The sequence below is a fragment of the Apodemus sylvaticus genome, chromosome 10 (genome assembly GCF_947179515.1).
Source record: "Apodemus sylvaticus chromosome 10, mApoSyl1.1, whole genome shotgun sequence".
Taxonomy (NCBI): Eukaryota; Metazoa; Chordata; class Mammalia; order Rodentia; family Muridae; genus Apodemus; species Apodemus sylvaticus.
The window spans coordinates 24,175,286-24,198,327 of record NC_067481.1 but is presented as its reverse complement, the minus strand read 5'-3'; the positions used below and the strand labels follow the sequence as shown (position 1 = coordinate 24,198,327).

Sequence of the window (23,042 nt, the reverse complement as noted above, 5' to 3'; positions counted from 1 at the left end):
AACTCAGAAATCCACCTGCCTCTGCCTCCCAAGAGCTGGGATTAAAGGTGTGCACCACCACCGCCCAGCTACTGGCAAACTTGACAACCTGAGCAATCCCACGGACCTGCACAGGAGAGGAGAGCAGACTCCTCCAAGTCACCCCTGCCCTCTGCCCTTCACAAATGTGCATGGCACACACAAGCCTCACTCCCCACCTCCAAATATATATATCTGTATAAATATATATAAATTAGGGCCTGGTCAGATGGCTCAGAGAGTAAAGGCACTTAGCACACAAGCCCGGAGACCCAAGTTTAATTTCTGGAACCCCCATGGAGGTGAGCTGAGAGGACCACGTCCATAGAGTTGTCCTCTGAACCCCCACATGCACACTGTGGGACACATCCACACATCCACAAATAAATGAGTAAGTAAATAAATGGGTGGGGTGGGGTGGATGTGGCCCTGATCTTGCTTTGTTACTGGGGAAGACCTTGAACTTGTGGTACACCTGCCTCTACTTCCCAGGTATTGGAATTAGAGTTGTTAATCACCCCACCCCACCTCCTTACAGAAGTCCTTGTTCAGCCCCTCCCCCCACTGGATTGGTTTCATTATGTAGCTCAAACTGGCCTTGGATTGGAAGCACTCCTGCCTCAGCCTCTTGAGAGCTAGATCACAGGCATGAGCCACTACACCCAGCTTGTCTTTTTGTTAAAACAGTAAGAATAGTTGACAGAGTCAGATAGAGCACTTGGCATTATACTCCATTTCTGAATTTTTATGATGTGTAGTCTGTGTTATAGGGGTAAAGCCCGCCCTGCCCCACCCTGACACTTTTTTTTTTTGAGACAAGGTATCTCTACAATTTGGAGACCAGATTGGCCTCAAAGACACAGAGCTCCACTCACTCTGCCTCCCAAGGGTGTGTGCGGCTGTGAAGCCTGGTAGGCTCTCTTAGCCTGCTCCTTAGGTGGATGAGTCCTGCTGGACTGTGGCAGAGCCAGCGCAGCCCCAGGGTTCACTGTGTATGCTATATACTCACTGCTTTCTCAAAGTTTTTTCTTTTCTTTTTAAAAGATATTTTTGGTCCCGAGTTCAATTCCCATCAACCACATGGTGGCTCACAATCATCTGTAATGGGATCCGATGCCCTCTTCTGGTGTGTGTGAGGACAGCTACAGTGTACTCACATAAAATAAACACACAAAAAAATAAGGAAAAAGAAAATGTTTAAAGGATATTTTTTTTTTTTTGGATTTTTTTTTTTTGTCTTTTTGAGACAGGGTTTCTCTGTGTAGCCCTGGCTGTCCTGGAACTCACTCTGTAGACCAGGCTGGCCTCGAACTCAGAAATCCGCCTGCCTCTGCCTCCCAGTGCTGGGATTACAGGCGTGCGCCACCACTGCCCGGCTAGGATATTTTAAATGTTAATTTTCTAAATAAATTTTTTATTTTATGTGTGGGTGTTTGCTTGCATGTGCCTTGTACCACGTGTGTGCCTGGTGTCTGTTTAAGTCCAGAAGTGGCCTCTAACTCTCTGAAACTAGAGTTAAGGTCGGTTGTAAGTGGCCATGTGAATGCTGGGAACCAGGCCTGGGTCCTTTGGGAAAGCAGCGAGTGTCCTTAACCGCTGAGCCAGCTCTCTAACTCTGTTGTTACTGTTTGGTTGGTTGGTTTTTGTTTTCTGAGGGAGAAGATCTTGCTGTGTAGCCCCAGTTAACTTCCAATTCATCATCATCCTATCTCAGTCTCCCGAGTGCTAGGATAACAGGTTGTGCCACCAGTGCGGCCATTCCTTCATCTGTACTTTGTCATTTTCAATTTGTTCTTTATTTATTGATTTAGTTTCTGTGTGTGTATGTATGTGTACATGCTTATGTGCTCATACATGCATTTATGTGCATAAATGCCAGAGTATGGAAGTCAGAGGAGTCACTTCTTGCCTCATGCATGTGTCCCCAGTATAGAACTCGGTCTTTGCTGTGTCTGAAGGACTTTTACCCACCAAGTAAAGTCATCTGGCTGCCCTAAAACCCATGCTTCCCCTCTTGTCCTCGGGTGTGACTCGCTGACCCTTAGTTAAGGGCTCTTTGGTTCAGCAGTAGCGGGTGGGGGGTGGGATCTGGTTCTTACAGGCTCCCAGCCTCCTGCTCCCTGTCTTCCCTTGGTTCCAGGGGACTCTGTATTTGTGAGCCCATTCTTAATCTCTCCCTTCGGAATCCACTGCCAAGTATTCAGCCTTTTCCTTCTGTGTAGTTAGGGATCACCAGTGCACCTGTGCTCCTGGGTTGCAGTTTGTCAGTCTCTCTCTCTCTCTCTCTCTCTCTCTCTCTCTCTCTCTCTCTCTCTCTCTCTCTCTGTGATCTCTCTCTGTGATCTCTTACTCCATTTTCTCTGTAATTGTTTTTGATTAATTTAACGCTAGGTATTAAACCTAGGGCCTTGCATTTGCTAAGCATGTTCTCTGCTGCTGAGCTGTATCTCATCCTGGTAGTTTTGATTTTTGGTTGGTACCTTTAGAAAGTAAGTCCCCTTTTATTGTGATTTTAATATTTAAGGAGGGGCCATTGAAAGCGCATGCTTAACTAGCGTGCTGCTTGCCTCTTCCTTTCTGATGTCCACTCAGTGGTTTCTGGTGCTTCCGTGAAGCAGTGTGTCTTGGACTCCTTCACACTGAAGTTTCCCGGGCTATTTGGGTTAAGGCCTTGTGTTTGAGTTTCTTTCTTTCTTTTCTTTTCTTTCTTTCTTCCTTTCCTTCTTTCTTTCTTTCTTTCTTTCTTTCTTTCTTTCTTTTTTTTTTTTTTGTTGTTGTTTTTTGGATTTGGTTTTTTTTTTGAGACAGGGTTTCTCTGTGTAGCCCTGGCTGTCCTGGAGCTCACTCTGTAGACCAGGCTGGCCTCAAACTCGGAAATCTACCTGCGGGCCTCTGCCTTCCAGAGTGCTGGGATTACAGGCATGCACCACCACCGCCCAGAGAGTTTCTTTCTTTAACAAATGTCCTATATGTGGCTAATTCCAGGTGAGCTCAGAAGCCCAACTTTAGATGAGTTTTGTAGACATAGGTGCTCTCTTACATTTCCAGGGCCAGCTCCGGAGGCCTTCCCTAGCATTGCCTGTATTACAGTCAGACAGTTTCAGTCTGTTTAGCTTTGGACTTTTGGTCTGAATTTCTAAATTACAATATGTGTCTTTTATCTGATGAATTCCTTTCTTCCCTAGAGTGCCCCTCCCCCCCATTGAGGAATTTATTCAAGTAATTCTTCAGTAAAGGAGCTAAGTCAGTCAGTATCCTAAATCTTGACCGTCCCTAGTATTCAAACTGACTGATGGTAATACATTTTAGCTGTGTGACTCCACTTTTCTTGCTAATATTTCTTAAGCTCCCTGGTTGCTGGGATCTGTGGGAGGGGAGGAAGTATTAATTATGAACATTGAGCTACTCTATCATTTAACTGTCAAAATTCAGGAATGTGTTAATGTCTCCTGTGATGGGGAATGGCTGCACTCTTTGAAAGCACACGTAAATCATCTGCCGTGGATTTCCACAGCGTCCTTTTGGAGTTAGTAATGCACTGAAATTTTGAAGTTAGGTTTTTGGTTTTGGAGTCAGGGTCTCATGTAACCCTAGCTGCTCTCAAATCCCCAGTCCTGCCTCTGTCTCCCAAGTGCCACCAAGCCTGGCTTTGAAGTTTGTTGTTAATCATGGTATGTGAAGGGCATGTGTGCATGCCCTTTTATATAGTGGATTCATAGAAAGACTGCTCCGTCCTTTACTGTTAGCTAGCGAGACATGGACATGTGTGTGCAGCCAGCACTCGGTCACTTTGGATGCTGTCACTCGCCTGGAGGTCAGGAGCTAAGCAGTACTTGGAGTTAATGTTTCGGAGGCTGAGTGTAACTCCTTTGTGGCAGGTTCTGGGAAATCCCTGTGTTGTTAGTTAAGCCATGCTGGTTGGCTCTGCATTGATTGTACTTGCCTTCTCTGAGGAGCGTTTTTCTAGGAACAGCTCTATGGTTTATGTATTTATTTTCTGTATAAACCCACGGCTTTGTGCACGCTGTGTGCATATCCTACCAGAGCCACATCCTCAGACCCTATCTTTTCTAAAATTTTAATTTATTTTGATTTTATGTATGAGCACATGTGTAGTAGTGTGTGCAAGTGCAAACATACATGTGGAGCCAAGAGGGCAACTTCGGGAAGTCATTTCCCTCTTTCTACATTGGGCTCTGGAATTGAACGCAGATTGTTAGACTTGGGTGTTGGGCAAAGAGTATTGGGAAATACTCTTACCTGCTGAGCTATCTTCTGAGCCCATCTCCATCCTAGAACCTTTATAAAATGCTCATAAGTTTAGCAAGTCGTCACCCCCCCCCCCCTCGCTATCTGCCTCAGCTTCCGTGTGCTGGGGTTACAGGAGTGCTACATGCCCAGCTTCCGTGCTCCTTACAACAGTGAAGAATCACTGATCCAGAATGCTGGTCCCAGCTGTAGTGTGTACCTGTAATCCCAGCATTCAGGAGGCAAAGGTAGGACGGTCAAGAATTCAGGGTCATCCTTGGCTGCATAGAAAGTTCAGAGCTAGTCCCAGCTATGTGAGACTTTGTAAATGTATCCATCCATCTATTGGGTTTTTGTTTTTTTTTTTTTGAGACAGTCTTCTCTAGGTAGCACTGGTTGGCCCAGAACTTGCTGTGTAGATTGGGCTGGCCTGAAACTCACAGAAGTTCTTCTGTCTCTATCTCTGAGTCCTGAGATGAAAGTCTATGCCAATACTCCTGTCTAGAACTTTGCTTAAAAACAAATCAACAACAACAAAAACCCTGCCCATACATAATCTGTTTTAGAAAACCTAGGGCAAGGCTGGGGAGATGAGATGGCTCAGCAGTTAGGAGCACTACTCTTCTAGAGGACGTAAGTTCAGTTCCCAGCACCCACATGGCACAGGGGTGCTACGTGCCCCTTCACAAAATCAACTCCCATCTCTGCGTGTGATAGAAATCTATCAGACGGGCTGGAGAGATGGCTCAGCGGTTAAGAGCCCTGACTGTTCTTCTGAAGGTCCTGAGTTCAAATCCTAGCAACCACATGGTGGCTCACAACCATCTGTAATGAGATCTAATGCCCTCTTCTGGAGTGTCTGAAGACAGCTACAGTGTACGTACAAATAATAATAAACAAATCTTTTAAAAAAAAAAAAGAAAAGAAAGAAAAGAAATCTATCAGACAGTTGACTCAACTGAGTTTCAGAAAAGCACTGGTACCTTTTCTGTTGAGAGATGAGAGCTCTGTACTCTAGCCCTGTAAATGAGTAGTGAGGGAACAAGATGTAAGACCTGAAAGTTGCTTTTTTTGCTTTTTTTTTTTTTTTTTTTTTTGGATTTGGTTTTTTTCGATACAAGGTTTCTCTGTGTAGTCCTGGCTGTCCTGGAACTCACTCTGTAGACCAGGCTGGCCTCGAACTCAGAAATCCACCTGCCTCTGCCTCCCAGAGTGTTGGGATTACAGGCATGCGCCACCACCGCCCGGCCTGAAAGTTGCTTTTGGCTGCTGCCTTGATTTTAGAGACACTAGGGATGCACTGGTGGCCGCCTTCGCTCATCTGACCTGCAACACAGGATGCATATGCCTCGTCCTCTGTGGGCATCAGTTCCCAAGTAAGCGCAGGGACCTGTGTGGTTCCTGGTGTTGGACAGTCTCCTGGACAAGTGTGCCCGATTCGGCCTCTCCTGCTTTTCCTGTATTGAGGCTCTTTGTTCTGAGTCCTGGGTGCCGACACCACTGTGGTAAGGTGCCCATCTCCCAGCTCTCTGGCTTTGTAGTTGTTGTTTTGGGTTATTTTGTTGTTGATTTCTGTGTGTGGTTTGTTTGTTTTTTGAGACATGGTTTCATTATTCAGCTTTGACTGGCCTGAAGTTGCTATCTCTTCAGAGCAGGCAGGCCTCAAGCCTAGAGATCCACCTCACTCTGTCGTGAGTGCTGCGCTTTAAGGCACATGCCACCATGTCAGGCCTGTATTGTTTTTTTAGGAGCCATATTAAAGGAAGGTGGACTGGCAGGCACATTCCCTGTGGTGACTTTTAACCCTAGAAGGATCCCAGTAAGTAGAGCCTAAGTCTCCATCCTCCTTGCAGAAAGAGCTTGTGTCCACCTGTGGCCTTAGTGAGCTAACTGTGTTCCTAACTTGCTGAGAATGGGAAGTTCTTGCTCCATTTTGACTTTTTGGTGTTGCTGGTATATTGACTAGGGAAGGACACTTCTGAATTTGGAGCATGACCCCTTAAATTTATTTTAAATTTGCCCCCTTGGTGATAGGGTTTCTACATATGAAGATTTACCACTTTGATTAGTATTTTAATGAAGCTAAGCATCATTTGGAGGCACTGAATAGGATGGGGTCTTGTTTTGACCAGGTTGGTCTTGATGTCAACTTCTGGGTTTAGGTGCTTTTCCTACCTCAGCTTCATAAGTAGCTGGGGCCGCACGGATTGGGCATGGCTCCTCCTAGCATAGTTTGATTGAAAAAAAAAAATTGGTGCATTGGTCCTCAGCTTCCTAATACAGTTTAATACAGTTCCTCATGTTGTGGTGACCCCCCAACCATAAAATTATTTCATTGCTACTTCCTAACTGTAATTTTGTTGCTGGTGTGATTTGTAATGTAAATATCTGATATGCAGGATATCCGGTATGTAACCCCCAAAAGAGTCAAAGGTTGAAAACCTGGACTGAAGGGTTAGATCTCACACTTGAAGGGTTTATCCATGGTGTATGTAGGAGGTGAAAAGGTTCCAAAGACCCAGTACTTTGTATTTATTTATTTATTTATTATAAATTTTAATTATTACATTGAAAAAAAAGGGGGGGTTGGATCTCAGTAAAGGGAGACTATAACACTCAACTTAGGGACACTAAGACTATGACTGGAACCAGGAGTGGAAAAGTATTTCCCTCATAGGGGAGCTAGTTTGTGTGTGTGTGTGTGTGTGTTGATTTGAATGTCCTTGAGAATGCTGTCCACCTTATGTAGAGACAGTCTCATTGTCCTGGAACTTGTCAAAGCCTAGGCTGGCTTCTCCTGTCCTGTCTCCTCTGTACCAGGACTATAAGTATTCATTATCATACCCAGCTTCTTGTTTTTGTGTTTTTGAAACAGTTTCTTTGTGTAGCCTAGGCTGTACTAGAACTTGCTCTGTAGACCAGGTTGGCCTCAAAGACAGAGATCTCCCTGCCTCTGCTTTCTGAGTCCTGGGAATAAAGGTATACACCACCATCACCCAGCATACTCAGCTTTTTTAATATTAGTTCTGGGCTATTTCCCCAGTCCCTGCTTGGACATATGTGGAAATTACAGGATAACTAGTTGAAGTCTTTTTTCCCCCTACCATGGTGGTCTTAAGGGTTGAGCAGAGTCTGTCAGGCTTGGAGGCAAATGCCCTATTCTTCAGCCATCTCACTACCCCCACTGCTCGGTTTCCAAGAGAATGTAGGCCTCAGCCTCCGGAGAGTACCCATCCAGGTACTGTGCAGATCTTTGTCTCTTTGAAACAGATGGCACTGTTGGACATCACCAGGGTAGGAGTTGGAGTTAGAGATTTGTCAGTCAAGTTTCTGGTCAGGTCTATTCGGCAACAGTCCTGGTCTAGAGAACCTTTAGGATAGCTTCTCTTTTTCTGTCTTCATTTTCTGTCTTCATAGGACATTGTGAGACTATTAAAAATACTTCTTATTCACAGTGAATTACAGATGTCCCTGTAAGGAGTTCAAAACTTGGCTTTCCTGTGGCTTGCCATGCTAGCTTGGCATTTAGGATAGGCTTAGTACACGTGGTCTCCCATCTGTACGGTGGACTACTGCGGATCTCCCCCTACCCTAGCGCATTAGTTGCTTTGTTTAGAGGCAGTTCCTCTGTGAACTGACTAATTGACCTTATTTTGTTTTTTCCTTCCTTCCTTTCTTTTTTAAAAAGATTTACTTACTTATTTATTTATTATATGTAAGTACACTGTAACTGTCTTCAGATGCCAGAAAAGGGTGTCAGATCTCCTTACTGGATAGTTGTGAGCCACCATGTGGTTGCTGGGATTTGAATTCAGGACCTAGCCGGGCGTGGTGGCACACGCTGGTGTAATTCCAGCACTTGGGAGGCAGAGGCAGGTGGATTTCTGAGTTCGAGGCCAGCCTGGTCTACAGAGTGAGTTCCAGGACAGCCAGGACTACACAGAGAAACCCTGTCTCGGAAAAAAACAAAACAAAAAAATAAATAAAAATAAAAAACAAAATGAACTTAGGACCTTCGGGTAGAAGTCGGTGCTCTTACCCACTGAGCCATCTCTCTAGTCCCTCCCCCCTTTAACATTTATTTTTGCTTTTGTTTCTGTTTGGTTTTTTTTTTTTTTTTTTTTGGTTTTTTGTCGAGACAGGGTTTCTCTGTGTAGTCCTGGCTGTCCTGGAACTCACTCTGTAGACCAGGCTGGCCTCGAACTCAGAAATCCGCCTGCCTCTGCCTCCCAGAGTGCTTGGATTACAGGCGTGCGCCACCACCGCCCAGCTGCTTTTGTTTCTGTGTGTCTGTGCTGCATGTAGGTGGGTTCCCAAGGAGGTCAGAGAGGGCATTGGATCCCTGGAACTGGAGTTACAAGTTGTTGTGAGCAGCCTGGTATGGGAGCTACAAGAGCAGCAGGTGCTCTTGAGTGCAGAGCCGTCTCTCTGGCCTTTTATGTTATATCTTTCGGAGCTGAGTTTGTATTCACTGTGCCTGTGTTATTCTGGCTTCCATTTTTGGAGATCAAGACAAGAGATTTTCTTGGGACCAAGCTTTGGAGGACTTGGTGTTCTTGAGTTCTCTGTTTTATCTTTAGCCAGTGTAATGACGTCAGTCAGTCAGTCCCTCAGTCAGTCTTATATGAACTCAAGCAAACTGTAATGGCCAGATAGCTGTAGGTTTCAAATGCTAAGTGTTTGGTGACCAAGTGTGTAGCTAATTTCTCATGTGGTATTTATTCTTTAGTCAAGTCCATGGGTATGACTCTTCCAAGGTACAGGTGAACTGTGGCCTATGAGTCAGATCTGGTCTACAGTGTGTTCTTGAATGCCTCTCACACTGAGAATGACTTTATATGTGTTTGTACATGTGTATATACATACACATACATACACATACACACACACACACACACACATACACATACACACACACACACATATATATATATATATACACACACACACATATATATATGAAAACACGCATGTTTTCCAAGATGGGGTTTTTCTGTGTCACCCTGGCTATCCTGAGAATTACTTTGTAGACAGGTTGGCCTCTACCCCTGCTTTCTGAATGCTGAGACTAAAGGCGTGTATCACTATGGCCAGTGATTGTATGTTTTTAAAAGGCTGTAAAAAAAAATCATGAGAATGAGAAGGCAAGCTACGAATTGGAAGGCAATATTTCATTAGAGACACAAGAGCTTTTTAAATCAACAGTAAAATGAAAAGTCTAATTAAAAATAAAAACCAAGGCTAGGATTTTGAATGGTTCATTGATAAGGCATAGGCTCACCACACCTTCAAGCCCTAACACTCCCTACCACCCCCTTGCCAAGTCAGAACTTAAACAGGCGCCTCAGCTAACAGGATACACAATGGCGGGCAGGCTTATGAAAACATGATCAACGCCAGGCTCCTTGGGAATTGCAAGCTAAACAGTACAAGCTAACTAGAGTGGCCGAGATCCAGACCGACAGTACCAAGTGCTGGCAGAGATGTGGAGCAACGGCGATTCTTTGTTGCTGATGCAAACCCAAAGTTGGTGTAGCCACTTTTGAAGAAACTTTGCAGCTTCTTTTAGAATCAGACATCCTGGTACTGTCTGACCCGACAGTCAGACAGTTACACTGGAGAGATGGTGCACACACAGTTACATAGTGACTCTTGCTGCTTCTTGCTCTGTTTTGCTGTGAACCTAAAACTTCTTTTTTTTTTTTTTTAAGATTTATTATTGATTATATGTAAGTACACTGTAGTTGTCTTCAGACATCCCAGAAGAGGGCATCAGATCTCATTACGGATGGTTGTGAGCCACCATGTGGTTGCTGGGATTTGAATTTAAGACCTCCAGAAGAGCAGTCAGCCCTCTTAACTGATGAGCCATCTCTCCAGCCCAAACCTAAAACTTATAAGATAGTTTTTTTGTTGTTTCTTTTTTGTTTTTTACGTTGGACTGGGAGCAGAGACCAGCGGTGAAGCCCATGCTTAGCATGCATGGGGCCCTGGGTTTGACTCCCAGTACACAAAACAGAATGATTTATAAAAGGAGACTGTAAGGCGGCATTTTATGGCGCATTTATGTAGGGGCTGAAGTGTTCGGGATCTCTGGCCCTGTCCCATCCTAGACTTCCTGGGCCTCTAATCAGCCTCTGATTATAAAGCTGTTCTTCTGAATTTTGGTTTTGGTTACAGGTATATGAATGACCTAAAGCTGCAAATAAAGACGGAGAGAGAACGGTGCCAACTGGAGCAGGGCAAGAATGCCAATTCCTCCTCCCCCTCCACCCCCGCCTGGCCCTCCCCCACCTCCCACATTTAGTCAGGTAGGTAATCTATCCACTGGGCTAGCTTCAAACCTATAAGGGAAATTGGTGGGCTTCTGAACTGTCCTGTTCGTTTTCTTTCCAGTCCTCTTTGTTTAAAACTTCCATTTTCTTACCTGACTGCTCCTTCACTGGGAGCTTCCTCTCGTATTATTTCTTTTATATTCACTTTACACGGATGAGCATCTTGCCTGCATGTATGTACGAATGTGCACCATGTGTGCCTGGTGCTCCAGGAGACGGAAGGGAGCTTTGGGCTCCTCAGGAGCAGAGTCACAAGCAGCTGTGTATGTACGGCCAGATGTGGCTGCTGAGAACGGAGCCCGGATCCTCTGCAGGAGCAGCAAATGCCCTTAATCACCGAGCCAGCTCTCCAGCACCTATCCCTCTTGTGGTTTTTTTGTTTGTAACAACAAAATCTTGCTATGTAGTCCAGGCTGGCCTTAAATTTGCCTCATCCCCTAACTGTTGCTATGTTGTTTCCAACCCAATTCTCTGGTAAAAGAAATCTCAACTGGGTCAGTAACAAAACAAGCTACAGGCCTAGATTGGGCAGATCTCCCACTACACTACTCTATTCCCATCTATTTTATCCCATATAAGTTGCGGTTTCTCCAGGCCATGAGCTTCTCTCTGCAGCCTCTCCTTCAAACCCTTGTAGCTCCTCCCTCCTGTTGATCCCCCGAGGCTCCTCCCCTAAGCTCTTAGCTCCTCCCCCTCCTCCTGCCCAATCATTGGCTCAAGCCTTTATTTGAAAAGTTATGGTGGGGAGAAGGTTCACAAGGCAACTCCATATCTTCAGCCCCTCTGAGAAGTGGAATTAGCATCAAAATACAAGCCCAGGGCCATCCACAACACCTAACTGTTGGGATTACAGACTTGTGATAGCCATGTCTACTAATTGTTTTAAATACCATCTATACTTTTTTTTTTAGATTTATATATTGTTTTATGTAAGTACACTGTAGCTATCTTCAGACACACCAGAAGAGGATGTCAGATTTCATTACGGATGGTTGTGAGCCACCATGTGGTTCCTGGGAATTGAACTTAGGACCTCTGGAAGAGCAGTCCAGTGCTCTTAACCGCTGAGCCATCTCATCAGCCCCCATCTATACTTTTAATATATATTTAAATTTTAACTAAAATTTTTCTCCTTGAATTTTGAGATGATCTTACTATGTGATTAGCCTAGAGCTTGCTACATAGGTCAGACTGGCCTGTGACTTGCAGTGTGACCCTTTTTCCTCTGCCTTGTGGATTGTCCTCCTGAGCAACTTCCCAGCTGTGTCATGGATTCTTGCAGATACTTTGGAGTTCATTCCTAAACACATTTAATAGCTGGCAATGTGGATACAGAACAAACAAGCCGGTCTGCCTCATCTGGTTTGCATTTCTGAGCGGTCCCCATAACTCTCTATTCTATAAATAGGCTAGTCTCAGTTGGACGGTGGTGGCACACACCTTTAATCCTAACACTTGGAAGTGAGAGGCAGTGGATCCCTGAGTTCAAGGCCAGTCTGGACTACTGAGCAAGTTCCAGGACACACAAGACTACACAGAGAAACCCTGTCACCAAAACTAAGCAAAGAAAACCAACAAAATCTGAATAGGTTACTCTCATTTCTCTGACATCCTTGAGAGGGGATGAGGATTTGAGGTGGTAGTTTTTCTTTTTTCTTTTTTTTTTTTTCTGCTACCACTTCATCTCTCGTGCTCCCAGTCAGTTCATTACAGTTTTTAAAATTGTTTTCTTTTATGTGTGGGTGATTTGCCTACATGTGTCTGTGTACCATGTGAATGCCTGCTGTCCTGGGAGGCCAGAAGAGGCCGTCAGATCCTGAACTAGACTACAGACAATGAGGAGCTGTCCTGTGTGTGGGGGGGGGGGTCTAAGAATTGAACCCAGGTCCTCTAGAAGAGCAACCAGTGCCCTCAACCACTGATCCATCCCTTTAGATCCTTGAGTTTTTGTTTGTTTGTTTTTGTTTTTTAGTTTGAGCCGGTTTCACTGTGCAGACCTGGCTGGCCTCGCATAGATCTGCCTGTCTTTGCTTCCCCAGTTCTGGGATTAAAGGCATCCACCACCATTTGTTGTTTTAATTGTGCAGCTCAAGCTGGTCTGAATAGAACTCGTCCTCCTGGCTCAGCCTCTGACCATCCCCAGCTCTCCTCTGAGCGGTCTGCGCTTTCCCTCTGTGCCAGGCACTGTAGAGTACTGAGCAGCCGTCCTGTTGTCATGAACCCATAATAGACAGATGTAAACTAACTTACTAGGTAAACCGTGTTGACTCTTAGCCTGCTTTCTTAATAAAGTAAAAAACATGCATTCTTTGCTTTATGCATATGAATGGTTTGCTTGCCTGTCTGTATGTATGTGCACAGCATGCATGCCTGGTGTCTTCTGAAGAGGCCATGGTAGAGTGTCACATTTGGAGCAGGGGGTACAAGTGTTATCAGCTGACTGATGTGGGTGCTGGGAACTGAATGCAGGTCCTCTGTAAGAGGAGCCAATGCTCTTAAACTTCTGAGCCATTTCTTCAGACCCTGCATTCTTTTTAAACTTAAATGTTGCTGAAAAAAATTTAAATATCTGCTTCCTGTTTAATTTATTTTGTTCAGTACAGTCATGTCCTTGGATTATTTAACTGTTGGTTGGTGCCTTACTTAGGGTTTCCATTGCTGGGAAGACACACCATGACTAAGGTAACTTTTATAAGGGACATTTAATTGGGGCTGGCTTCCAGGGTTAGAGGTTCAATGTGTTAACATCACAGCAGGAAGCATGGCAGTGTCCAGGCAGGCACGGTGCTGGAGAAGACGCCGAGAGTTCAGTGGTACCTCTGGAACTGAAGGTAGTTAGAAGATTGGCATCCTCAGGCAGCTAGGAGCTCTCTCAAAGTCTACTGCCACAGTGATACACCTTCTCCTTCAACAGGGCCACACCTACTCCAACAGGGCTACACCTACTCCAACTGGACTACACCTACTCCAACAGAGCCACACCTCCAACTAGTGCCACTCCCTTGACCCAGCATATTGAACTACCACAGTTCATAAAACATCTTTATGTGTTAAGGTTCTGTAGATCCCAGGCTTTCCCTGTGCTTTGGTTGTTATGTTAGAATCCGTGAGCCTTTGCTCATAGTTACTCTCATTGTATCTCAGGCCGGACTTGAACTCCAGATCCTGAGATCTCAGCCCACTAAGGGTATCAGGAGCTGTACTACCATCCCAGCTTTAGAATGGGTTGGATTTTTAATGATAATACAGAAAGTTTGATTAAGAGCTTAAAAAGCTTTACCTATGGGCTGGCAGAATGGCTCAACTGCTGAAGATGTTTGCCAAAGCCTGGCAGCCTAAGTTTAATCCCATGGTAGAGGGAGAGAATTGACTCCTGAAAGTTGACTTTGACCTTCATACATGAGCACATGCATGTGAGCAGCGCATAAGTACGTGCACACACACAGAGGCACAAATGGAGTCATTGAAAAAACCTGCTCTACACTTAATGGTGTTAAGTTTAACAGATGACATGGGGCTATAGCTGAGTGGTAGAACACTTGCCTACACTGCACAGTGTCCTGAATTTAGTCCCTAACACACACACACACACATACACACACACACACACACACAAAAGTGCATTCAGAACCGTAACGGTGGTATGTTACTTTTTAGGTGTGTATAGGATAGGATACTCATTTGGAGATGAACTGTATCTGCTGATGTGCATGTGACACTGAGGTCAGACATGAGGGTAACATGAAACACTGGGAGGGTTAGGGACAGGTAACCCAGTCAGTAAAGTGCTCACATACAAGCAGGAGGGCCTCCGTCCACTCTAGCACTTCTGTTTAAATAAAACAGAAGCTGAGTGTGGCAGGAGGTAGAGGTGAGTGGGTCTGTGAGTGCAGGCCAGCCAAGGCTGTGGAGTGAGACTTGGTCTCAGAACTAAAATACAGTACAAACAAATACAAGAAACAAGTGGAGAGCATTTGACGAAGACACTTGACATCACATGCATACATACATACATACATACATGCATACATACAATCATATAATCATACATACAATATATGTCTGCCCACACAGATGGGGGGATAGTGTACAAACCATGATTGGTGTTGCTCAGAAACATGTAGATGGAGGCTAAGCATGGAACTTGGGGAAGTGACATAGAGAAAGATGAAGGGTGTTGAAAGAGGCAGGGACTCTGAGGCAATCACACCAGCATTGTCTTAGTCAGGGTTTCTATTTCTGCACAAACGTCATGACCAAGAAGCATGCTGGGGAGGAAAGGGTTTATTCAGCTTACACTTCCACATTGCTGTTTATCACCAAAGGAAGTCAGGACTGGAACTCTAGCAGGTCAGGAAGCAGGAGCTGATGCAGAGGCCATGGAGGGATGCTGTTTACTGGATGCTTCCCCTGGCTTTCTTATAGAACCTGGGACTTCCAGCCCAGGAATGGCATTACCCACAAGGGGCCCCCCCACCCTTGATCACTAATTGAGAAAATGCCTTACAGCTGGATCTCATGGAGGCATTTCCTCACCTGAAGTTCTTTTCTCTGTGATAACTCCAGCTTGTGTCAAGTTGACACACAAAACCAGCCAGTACAACCATGTAAAACTCAGTTCAGGTTTGACAGGTACAGCTCTTGATGTACAAGCCTGGTGACCCAAGTTCAGTCTCCAGAACCCAAAGTGGAAGGGAAGAACCAGCTCCAGGAAATTGGCCTCTGACCTCTGTGTGTTCAGAGGGACACACACAGTAATGACAAATAACATTTTAAGGTTTGAAAAGGCAGCACACCCTTAATTCCAGCAGTCCAGAGGCAGAGGCAGGGGATCTCTGACATCAAGGCCAGCCTGGTCTACAGAGAGTGTTCCAGGACAACCAGAGCTACACAGAGGAACCCTGTCTTGAAAAAACCAAAATAAATAATAAATAAAAGGGCTGGAGAGATGGCTCAGGGGTTAAGAGCACTGACTGCTCTTTCAGAGGTCCTGAGTTCAATTCCCAGCAACCACATGGTGGCTCACAACCGTCTGTAATAGGATCCAATGCCCTCTTCTGGTGTGTCTGAGGACAGCTGCAGTGAACTCATATACATAAAATTAAATCTTTTTGAAAAATAATAAAAAATTTAAAAATTCAAAAAACAAAAAAAGTTGGAAAATTGGCTCAGTGTCTGAGAACCATATGCCCTTAACTTCCTCAGTTTTGGGGTAGGGCTATCAGTATCTACTGTTTAACATTGTTTAGAAGACAGAGTGGTAACAGGTTATGCACCTCACAGAACCCCTGGCTTAAGTCACTCATTCCAAGCTTGTGATAGAAGAGCTCTTAGAGCAAACTTAACATTTCCTCTTCCTCCAGGCAAACACAGAGCAGCCTAAACTCAGTAGAGATGAGCAGCGGAATCGAGGCGCCCTCTTACAAGACATTTGCAAAGGGACCAAACTGAAGAAGGTGACCAACGTTAATGATCGGAGTGCTCCTGTCATCGAGAGTGAGTCTGATCTTTTCTCTTAGGATGGAGTCAGGATCCAGGCTTGGGAGACATCTCTGGGCCATCATGTTTATTGTAGTCTCTCCAGCGGGAAAGTAGCATTCTGTCTGACTTTCCTTCCAGCTGCAGAGTTGAATACATGAAGTTCTTCCCAACACTTCTCAGCGTTAAAGCCCTTCCCCCTCCCCTGCTGCACTAGTGTTTGTCCGGGCGCATCCCTGGCTGGTCCCTCAGGAGACCACCACATTCCTGGAAGCCTCTTGGCTGGAGCCAAGGATGGTTATCTGATTGTGATACATGTCCATTCTTGTAAGCTCGGGAGAGTTTGCTCACACTTCTCCCGGAGCCACTAACTGTTCAGGAAAGAGCCCAGGGAACGTTGCTGTGCGTATCTTTAATTGAGTTGTTTTCCTTCACTTTAAAGATGACTCCTCCGTCCCTTTGTCCCTTAGTTTTGCTTGTTTTGTCTTAATGTTCCTCACGTGAGGTGTGCAGCTGCAAGGCCCACGTGCTCTGGGTTGTCTGTGTTTGGTGGTGCTTGCCCTGCTGCTCTTTGGCTGCTGCTTGATAGGGGGCCAGAAGTAAGGTTGGCACGCTTGTAAATGAGAGCCTCGATGGGGGAGGGGAGGGTCAGCAGCTCAGAGCATGCGCGTGAAACCCTCATCTATGCCTTCCAGAGCCCAAAGGGAGCAGTGGTGCCTACGGCCCTGGAGCTGCTGCTTTGCAGCCCAAAGGAGGTCTCTTTCAAGGAGGCGTGCCGAAGCTCCGACCCGTGGGAGCCAAGGATGCTTCAGGTATCTCAAGTGATCTCTCTAAGGAGATCTCCCAACCATAAGGCTTTTGACTTGTTCCAAGTGTATCTGAGGTTGAGGCCTGGGGTTGCGGATAGGAGGAAGAGGTGAGAGCATTCCACAGTAAAGCAAAGCTGAGGGGAAATAATGTGTTTAAGTTCGTAAAGAAAATGAGAGTTGCAGGTGTGGTGCATGACTGCAGTCCTCCTAGGAGGCGGAGGCAGGAGAATCCCAAGTTTGAGGGCAGCCTGAACTCTAGAGTGAGAACCTGCCTTAGAGAAACAGAGCAGGCTTTAAGTGCCGACTAGTACCTTAACAAGGTGAAGGCTTGCCTAGTGTGTATGAAGAGCTGACACCAGGCTAGGGGCTACACAAGGGTTAGCCCAGGGGCTACACAAGGGTTAGCCCAAACCGTGGGAGGTAGAGACAGGAGAATCTCAGACATTCAGGGTTATCTTTGGCTACATATTGAGTCGGAGGCTAGCCTAAGTTACATGCAACCTGTCTCTAAATAAATAAATACATTCAGAGTGTTTACACACACACACACACACACACACACACACACACACACACACACAGGTGTATACACACAGAGAATAGGTTTATTATTTGGCCCTTAAGAAGGAAATTAATGTTAGAGGACTTCTGTCAAGTGAAATAAAACAGAAAATGAACAGAAAAACAAATAAGCCTGGCCTGGTGGTGCACGCCTGTAATCCCAGCACTTGGGAGGCAGAGGCAGGTGGATTTTTGAGTTCGGAGCCAGCCTGGTCTAGGACAGTCAGGGCTATACAGAGAAACCCTGTCTTGAAAAAAAACAACAATAATAATAATAATAAAATAAAAATAAAAATGCTACAGGAAAGCAACCGAGCTGTGCTGGGACTCGGTTGGCTGTTGTGCAGGTTGCCCTGAGGAGGCTGGGTCAGCTAGGGACCTGACTGATAGGCTTTAACTCTTAACACAGTGTTGTCGGGTGTGTCTGTAGAGGCTCCAGCTGGTAAGCCAGCCCTGCAAGTTCCCAGTTCTCGTGCTGCCGCTCCAAGGCCTCCGGTGTCTGCAGCCAGTGGGCGTCCTCATGATGATACGGACAGCAGCCGAGCCTCCCTCCCAGAACTGCCCCGGATGCAGAGACCCTCCTTACCTGACCTCTCTCGGCCCAACACCACCAGTGGCACCGGAATGAAGCACAGCTCCTCTGCACCTCCCCCACCACCTCCAGGGCGGCGTGCCAACGCGCCTCCTACCCCCCTGCCTCTGCACAGCAACAAAGCCCAAGCCTACAACAGGGAGAAACCGTTGCCTCCAACACCTGGACAGAGGCTGCACCCTGGACGAGAAGGACATCCTGCTCCACCCACTGTAAAGCCACCTCCTTCCCCTGTGAACGTCAGAACAGGACCCAGCAGCCAGTCTCTGGCTCCTCCCCCACCGCCTTACCGCCAGCCTCCTGGGGTCCCCAATGGGCCCTCAAGCCCCACTAATGAGTCAGCCCCTGAGCTGCCACAGAGACATAATTCTTTGCATAGGAAAACACCAGGGCCCGTCCGAGGCCTTGCACCTCCTCCACCCACCTCAGCCACCCCCTCTTTGTTGAGTAACAGGCCACCTCCCCCAGCCCGGGACCCTCCTAGTAGGGGAGCAGGTAAGTGCTTGGAAGCCTTTTACCTTTCAGCTTGCTCTCCTAATGTCTGTGCAGTGATTAGGGAGAATAAGAACTCAAGTACTGGGCTTTATAGGGTGCCTTTTCATGTGTTGGTAAGTGTTAGGGAAAAGAGAAAAGATTCCGTTGTGGACAGCCTAGTAAATACAAATAAATAATGCTATATTTTCAATTGGGGGTGTGGTTAGAGTGAGAAAAGGCTTAGCCTCTATGGTGCCAGTGTGAAAAGACCTGCAGTAGGAATACTCAGGACACTTAGGACAGCAGGCAGGTCACTGCACAGTGAGGGCTAGGACAGCAGGGGTCTAAGGGGGCGCTAGTTCTCCCTGGAATAGCACGTGGGACTTTGGAAAGACTTGGAGCTGAACCAGTCCCACACCCAATGGATTGTTTTGCTTTTGAGACAAGGTTTCTGTATATCCTTGGCTAGCCTGGAACTCAGAGATCCACCTGCTTCTGCCTCCAGAATGCTGGTATTAAAGGTGTGCACACCTAGTTCTAAATAAATTTTAGTTAAAATAATAATTGTAAAAAAAAAAATGTGTACTTGGTGGCTAGAGAGATGGCTCGGTGGTTGAGAGCACTGACTGCTCTTCCAGAGCACTGGGGTTAGTTTCTTAGCACCCACAGGTTGGCTCCCGACTATGTGTAACTTTAATTTCCGAGATCTGATGCCCTCTTCTGGTCTCTGAGGGCATCAGGCACACATGGTGCACAGGGATATATGTAAGCACTGATACACACATAAAATATTAAATATTAAAAGGCAAATCAAAAGCCCATGAGCTTGGTAGAGTGATGGAAAAATTCCGAGATGAAGGACATGGTCCTCTGTGTGCAGTGTGCAGTGCGCAGCCAGGGTGGTCAGACCCTGAGGACTGACAGTATCTGAGTGACGGGGGACCTTCTGTGAGGCATCAGTGGGACTGGCAGTATCTGAGTGACGGGGGACCCTTCTGTGAGGCATCAGTGGAGAAGTGGCAGTGAGAGAGGAAGCAAGTTGGGGTGGCTTAAACATTAAGGACTGAGAGCCGGCTGGGTTGGTGGTGGAAGCAGGAGGCTGGCTTGAACCACCGGAGTTTGAGGCCAGCCTGGACAACACAGGGAGCCTGTGTGTGGCCCACATGAGCAAGGCCGTGTGAGAAGCAGTCCAGGGCCTCAGTGCAGGCCTGGTCCAGTGCATCTGTGTTCTTCAGTGCAGACCTAGTCGAGTGCATCTTTGTTCCTCAGTGCAGGCCTGGTCGAGTGCGTCTGTGTTCCTCAGTGCAGGCCTGGTCGAGTGCGTCTGTGTTCCTCAGTGCAGGCCTGGTCAAGTGCGTGTGTCTGTGTACACACATATAAGAAGGGTTGCCAGGGCACTTGCTGATCTTCCTGGGGGCCTGGCCTTGGTTCCCAGAACTCACATCACACACCTCCTGTGACTACACTTCCAGGGGACCTGATGTCCTCTTCTGGCCTCCATGGGCACCTGTACATGCAAGGTGCATATACAGACTTATGGGCACACACATACACATATGCATAACTAAAACTAAATACAAATTAAAAAGTAAGCCAGGCCTAGTGTCGTTTGCCTTTAATACCGGCACTTGAGAGACAGGAAGATCTCTGAATTTGAGAGTTCAGCCTGATCTAAAAGTGAGTTCTAGGACAGCCAGGACTATTACACAGAGATATCCTGTCTCAACAAAACAAAAGTAAATTAGTAAAAAGGCTGCCTGGCTAGGCTGATGTAGATCGTGTTCTCCCTAGCAGTCTTTTAGGGGTGCCCCAAACAAAAACCTGATACACTGATGATGTGGTATTTCCCTGCCTTTAGCATACCATAAGGTAGCTCAGGACTCTGAGAAGTTCAGGTTAAAAAAACAAAACAAAACAGAAAAACTGCACCCAGTGGGTGGGGGTGCAGCTGGAGAGATGGCTCAGAAGGTAGAGTGCTGGCTGCTCTTCCAGAGGTCCAAGGCTCACTTCCCTGAACACACATGGCGGCTCATTCTGGGGGAAACTGGAAGACACTCTTTTCTGACCTTTGCTGACACCAGGCATGCATATAGTTCACACACACATGCAGGCAAAACATGTATACACATAAAGTATGTAAATCTAAAAAATAAAACCTTTTTAACTTAGAATTTTTAGAGAGCTTTTTTGTTTTGTTTTGTTTTTTTCTCCCCGAGACAGGGTTTCTCTGTGTAGCCCTGGCTATCCTGGAACTCACTCTGTAGACCAGGCTGGCCTCGAACTCAGAAATCCGCCTGCCTCTGCCTGTCAGAGTGCTGGGATTACAGGCGTGCGCCACCACCGCCCAGCTTTAGAGAGCTTCTTAATGTGAGCAAATCCCATTCTGTAATAAGAGCAGAGAAAATAAAAGTGGCGTGCAGGCTGAGGCGAGCCGGCTCAGGTGTCTGCAGACTTTCTTCTTGCCACATCCTAGTAGTTTTTCTGTCCATAAGCCGTGAGCAGCCTGAGCCAAGGGGAGGCTTCAGCCTGCTGCCCCATCAGGACCCAGAGCAGCAGTGCTTGAATGGCCTAAGGTCTTCAGAATGGTGGCTGTACTTGTTGTGTGACATCGGGCAAGTCTCTTGGTTCTCTTGAGTCTGTTTTGTGTGTAAGCGGGAGTGTCTGACTAAGGAGTGTGCTGATGGCCTTGCTGTGCAGAGAGGGTGACCTAGCATCAGCTCATAGACTTGCTCATTAAGTCATATTGTGATGGTATTAGATGAAGATGATGATGCAGATTGGTTTCTGTGCGGGTGGAGGTTGAGCAGGAAGTAGTGAGTTGCAGACCAGCCTGGGCTGCATAGCAAGTCTGAGTCAAGTCTACATTAAGATGAGGTCTATTGTGGGCCATGGTGGCTCAGCCTTTAACCCCAGCACGCTGGTGGCAAAGACAAGCAGATCTCTTGAGTTGGAGGACGGCCAGGGCCACACAGAAAGACCCTGTCACGGGGGGAAAAAAAAAAGAAAGAAACAAAGATGAGATCCATCTTAAAAATGCAAAAACCATAACAAAGCCCCAGCAGACCAAAACTAATCAACAGATGGGAGTGGGCACCACAGCTCGGATAGAAAGTGACCCAAGACTGACCTGCTACCCAAGGCTCCTCCTAGAGCCCAAATCTCTCTCATTTTATATCATTTTTTGCTTGCTTTGTTCTTTGAGACAGGGTTTCTCTGTATAGCCCTGGCTGTCCTGGAACTCACTCTGTAGACCAGGCTGGCCTTGAAGTCATAGATCCACCTGCCTCTGCCTCCCAAGTGCCGTAAAGGCGTGCGCCACCACTCACTGCCTGGCATCATATGATTCTTTATGGTCAGTGTGTAACAATGAATTTATTTCGTCGCGTCAGGATCGCCGGGCCTTTCTCACTTCGCTGCTTCTCTAGTCCCCCAGGCTGCTTTCTTAACTCCTTCTCTCAAACCTCTCTCCCCTTTGCCGGCTCAAGTCCAAGCCTAACTAACTGCTTTGGGTTTTCATTGCAGCTCCTCCGCCCCCACCGCCCATGATCCGAAATGGTGCCAGGGATGCCCCCCCTCCGCCCCCACCTTACCGGATGCATGGGTCAGAACCACCAAGCAGAGGAAAGCCCCCACCTCCGCCCTCCAGGACACCAGCTGGACCACCCCCACCTCCGCCACCACCCTTGCGGAATGGCCATAGAGATTCCATCACCACTGTCCGCTCCTTCTTGGGTAAGTAGTTAGTGGTTTTGTCTACTAGTTCTGGTGGTGACTTCGCTGACTCCTGTGCCTTAGCTCCCAGGTTGCCTGTGAAGAGGGAGAATGCCCAGAGTAGCAGCCTTCCTTCACTGCAGAGCCTCTCCTGACTTTTGCTCTGAGTTCTGCTCCCGGTCCATTGATGTCTTTTTCCTTACATGAACAGATTGGAGTCAAACCATCCCATCAGGGTTCATACTGCAGAAAGCTATTCTCAAGTCCCCACAAGGATCTCTGGCTAGACTTTCTGCCAGACACTATCCTCTGTCCTCGTATGTATCTATCCAAGGAGGAGATGCTGGTTACTTAAACTCAAGAGGCTCGGGACGAAGCCCCATGCTACAGTACCATCTACTGTGTGCAAGGTCCTGGGTTCAATCCTTTGCACTACAGAAAAAGCACAAAAAGCTAAAGAAGCTTAGTTTACAGAGGCGCTTGGTTTGAGCCCTAGCACTGCAAAAGCAAAATACACAGAGGCCAGTGCGGAGCCAGCCGGGAGTTTTTAGGAAGTCAGTGCGTCTCTTTGGAGCCCACTCTCTACAGAGCCGGGAAATGCCTGGCTAGGCGGCCAGCAGGCCACCTTTCCCAGTGAGGGCTCTGCTTAGGGGAGTTCACCCCAGGAGTTCAGCACTTCACTGTCTAGAATGGAACCACAAGAGAAGATGTCCAGACGTGTTGTCAGGCCTCTGTTGAAGACTTGTAGAGCAGACCGACCATGAGGTTTCCTGTGACGACTCAGTACTGTAGGATCTTTAGTGGGTCCTCCATTGC

At 46.7% G+C, this 23,042-nt stretch overlaps 1 protein-coding gene across 2 annotated transcripts in view; it reads left to right on the top strand.

The window, feature by feature from the left end:
- Nucleotides 1–23,042, top strand: part of Wipf2 (WAS/WASL interacting protein family member 2) — a 38,615-nt gene that overhangs the window by 9,428 nt on the left and 6,145 nt on the right. For both annotated transcript variants that reach the window (XM_052194749.1, XM_052194748.1), the window contains exons 2-6: nucleotides 10,447–10,577; nucleotides 15,965–16,097; nucleotides 16,775–16,891; nucleotides 17,880–18,536; nucleotides 22,038–22,247. In XM_052194749.1, coding sequence (XP_052050709.1) covers nucleotides 10,515–10,577; nucleotides 15,965–16,097; nucleotides 16,775–16,891; nucleotides 17,880–18,536; nucleotides 22,038–22,247 — 1,180 coding nt within the window. In that variant the 5' untranslated portion in view covers nucleotides 10,447–10,514. The remainder of the gene's footprint in view (nucleotides 1–10,446; nucleotides 10,578–15,964; nucleotides 16,098–16,774; nucleotides 16,892–17,879; nucleotides 18,537–22,037; nucleotides 22,248–23,042) is intronic.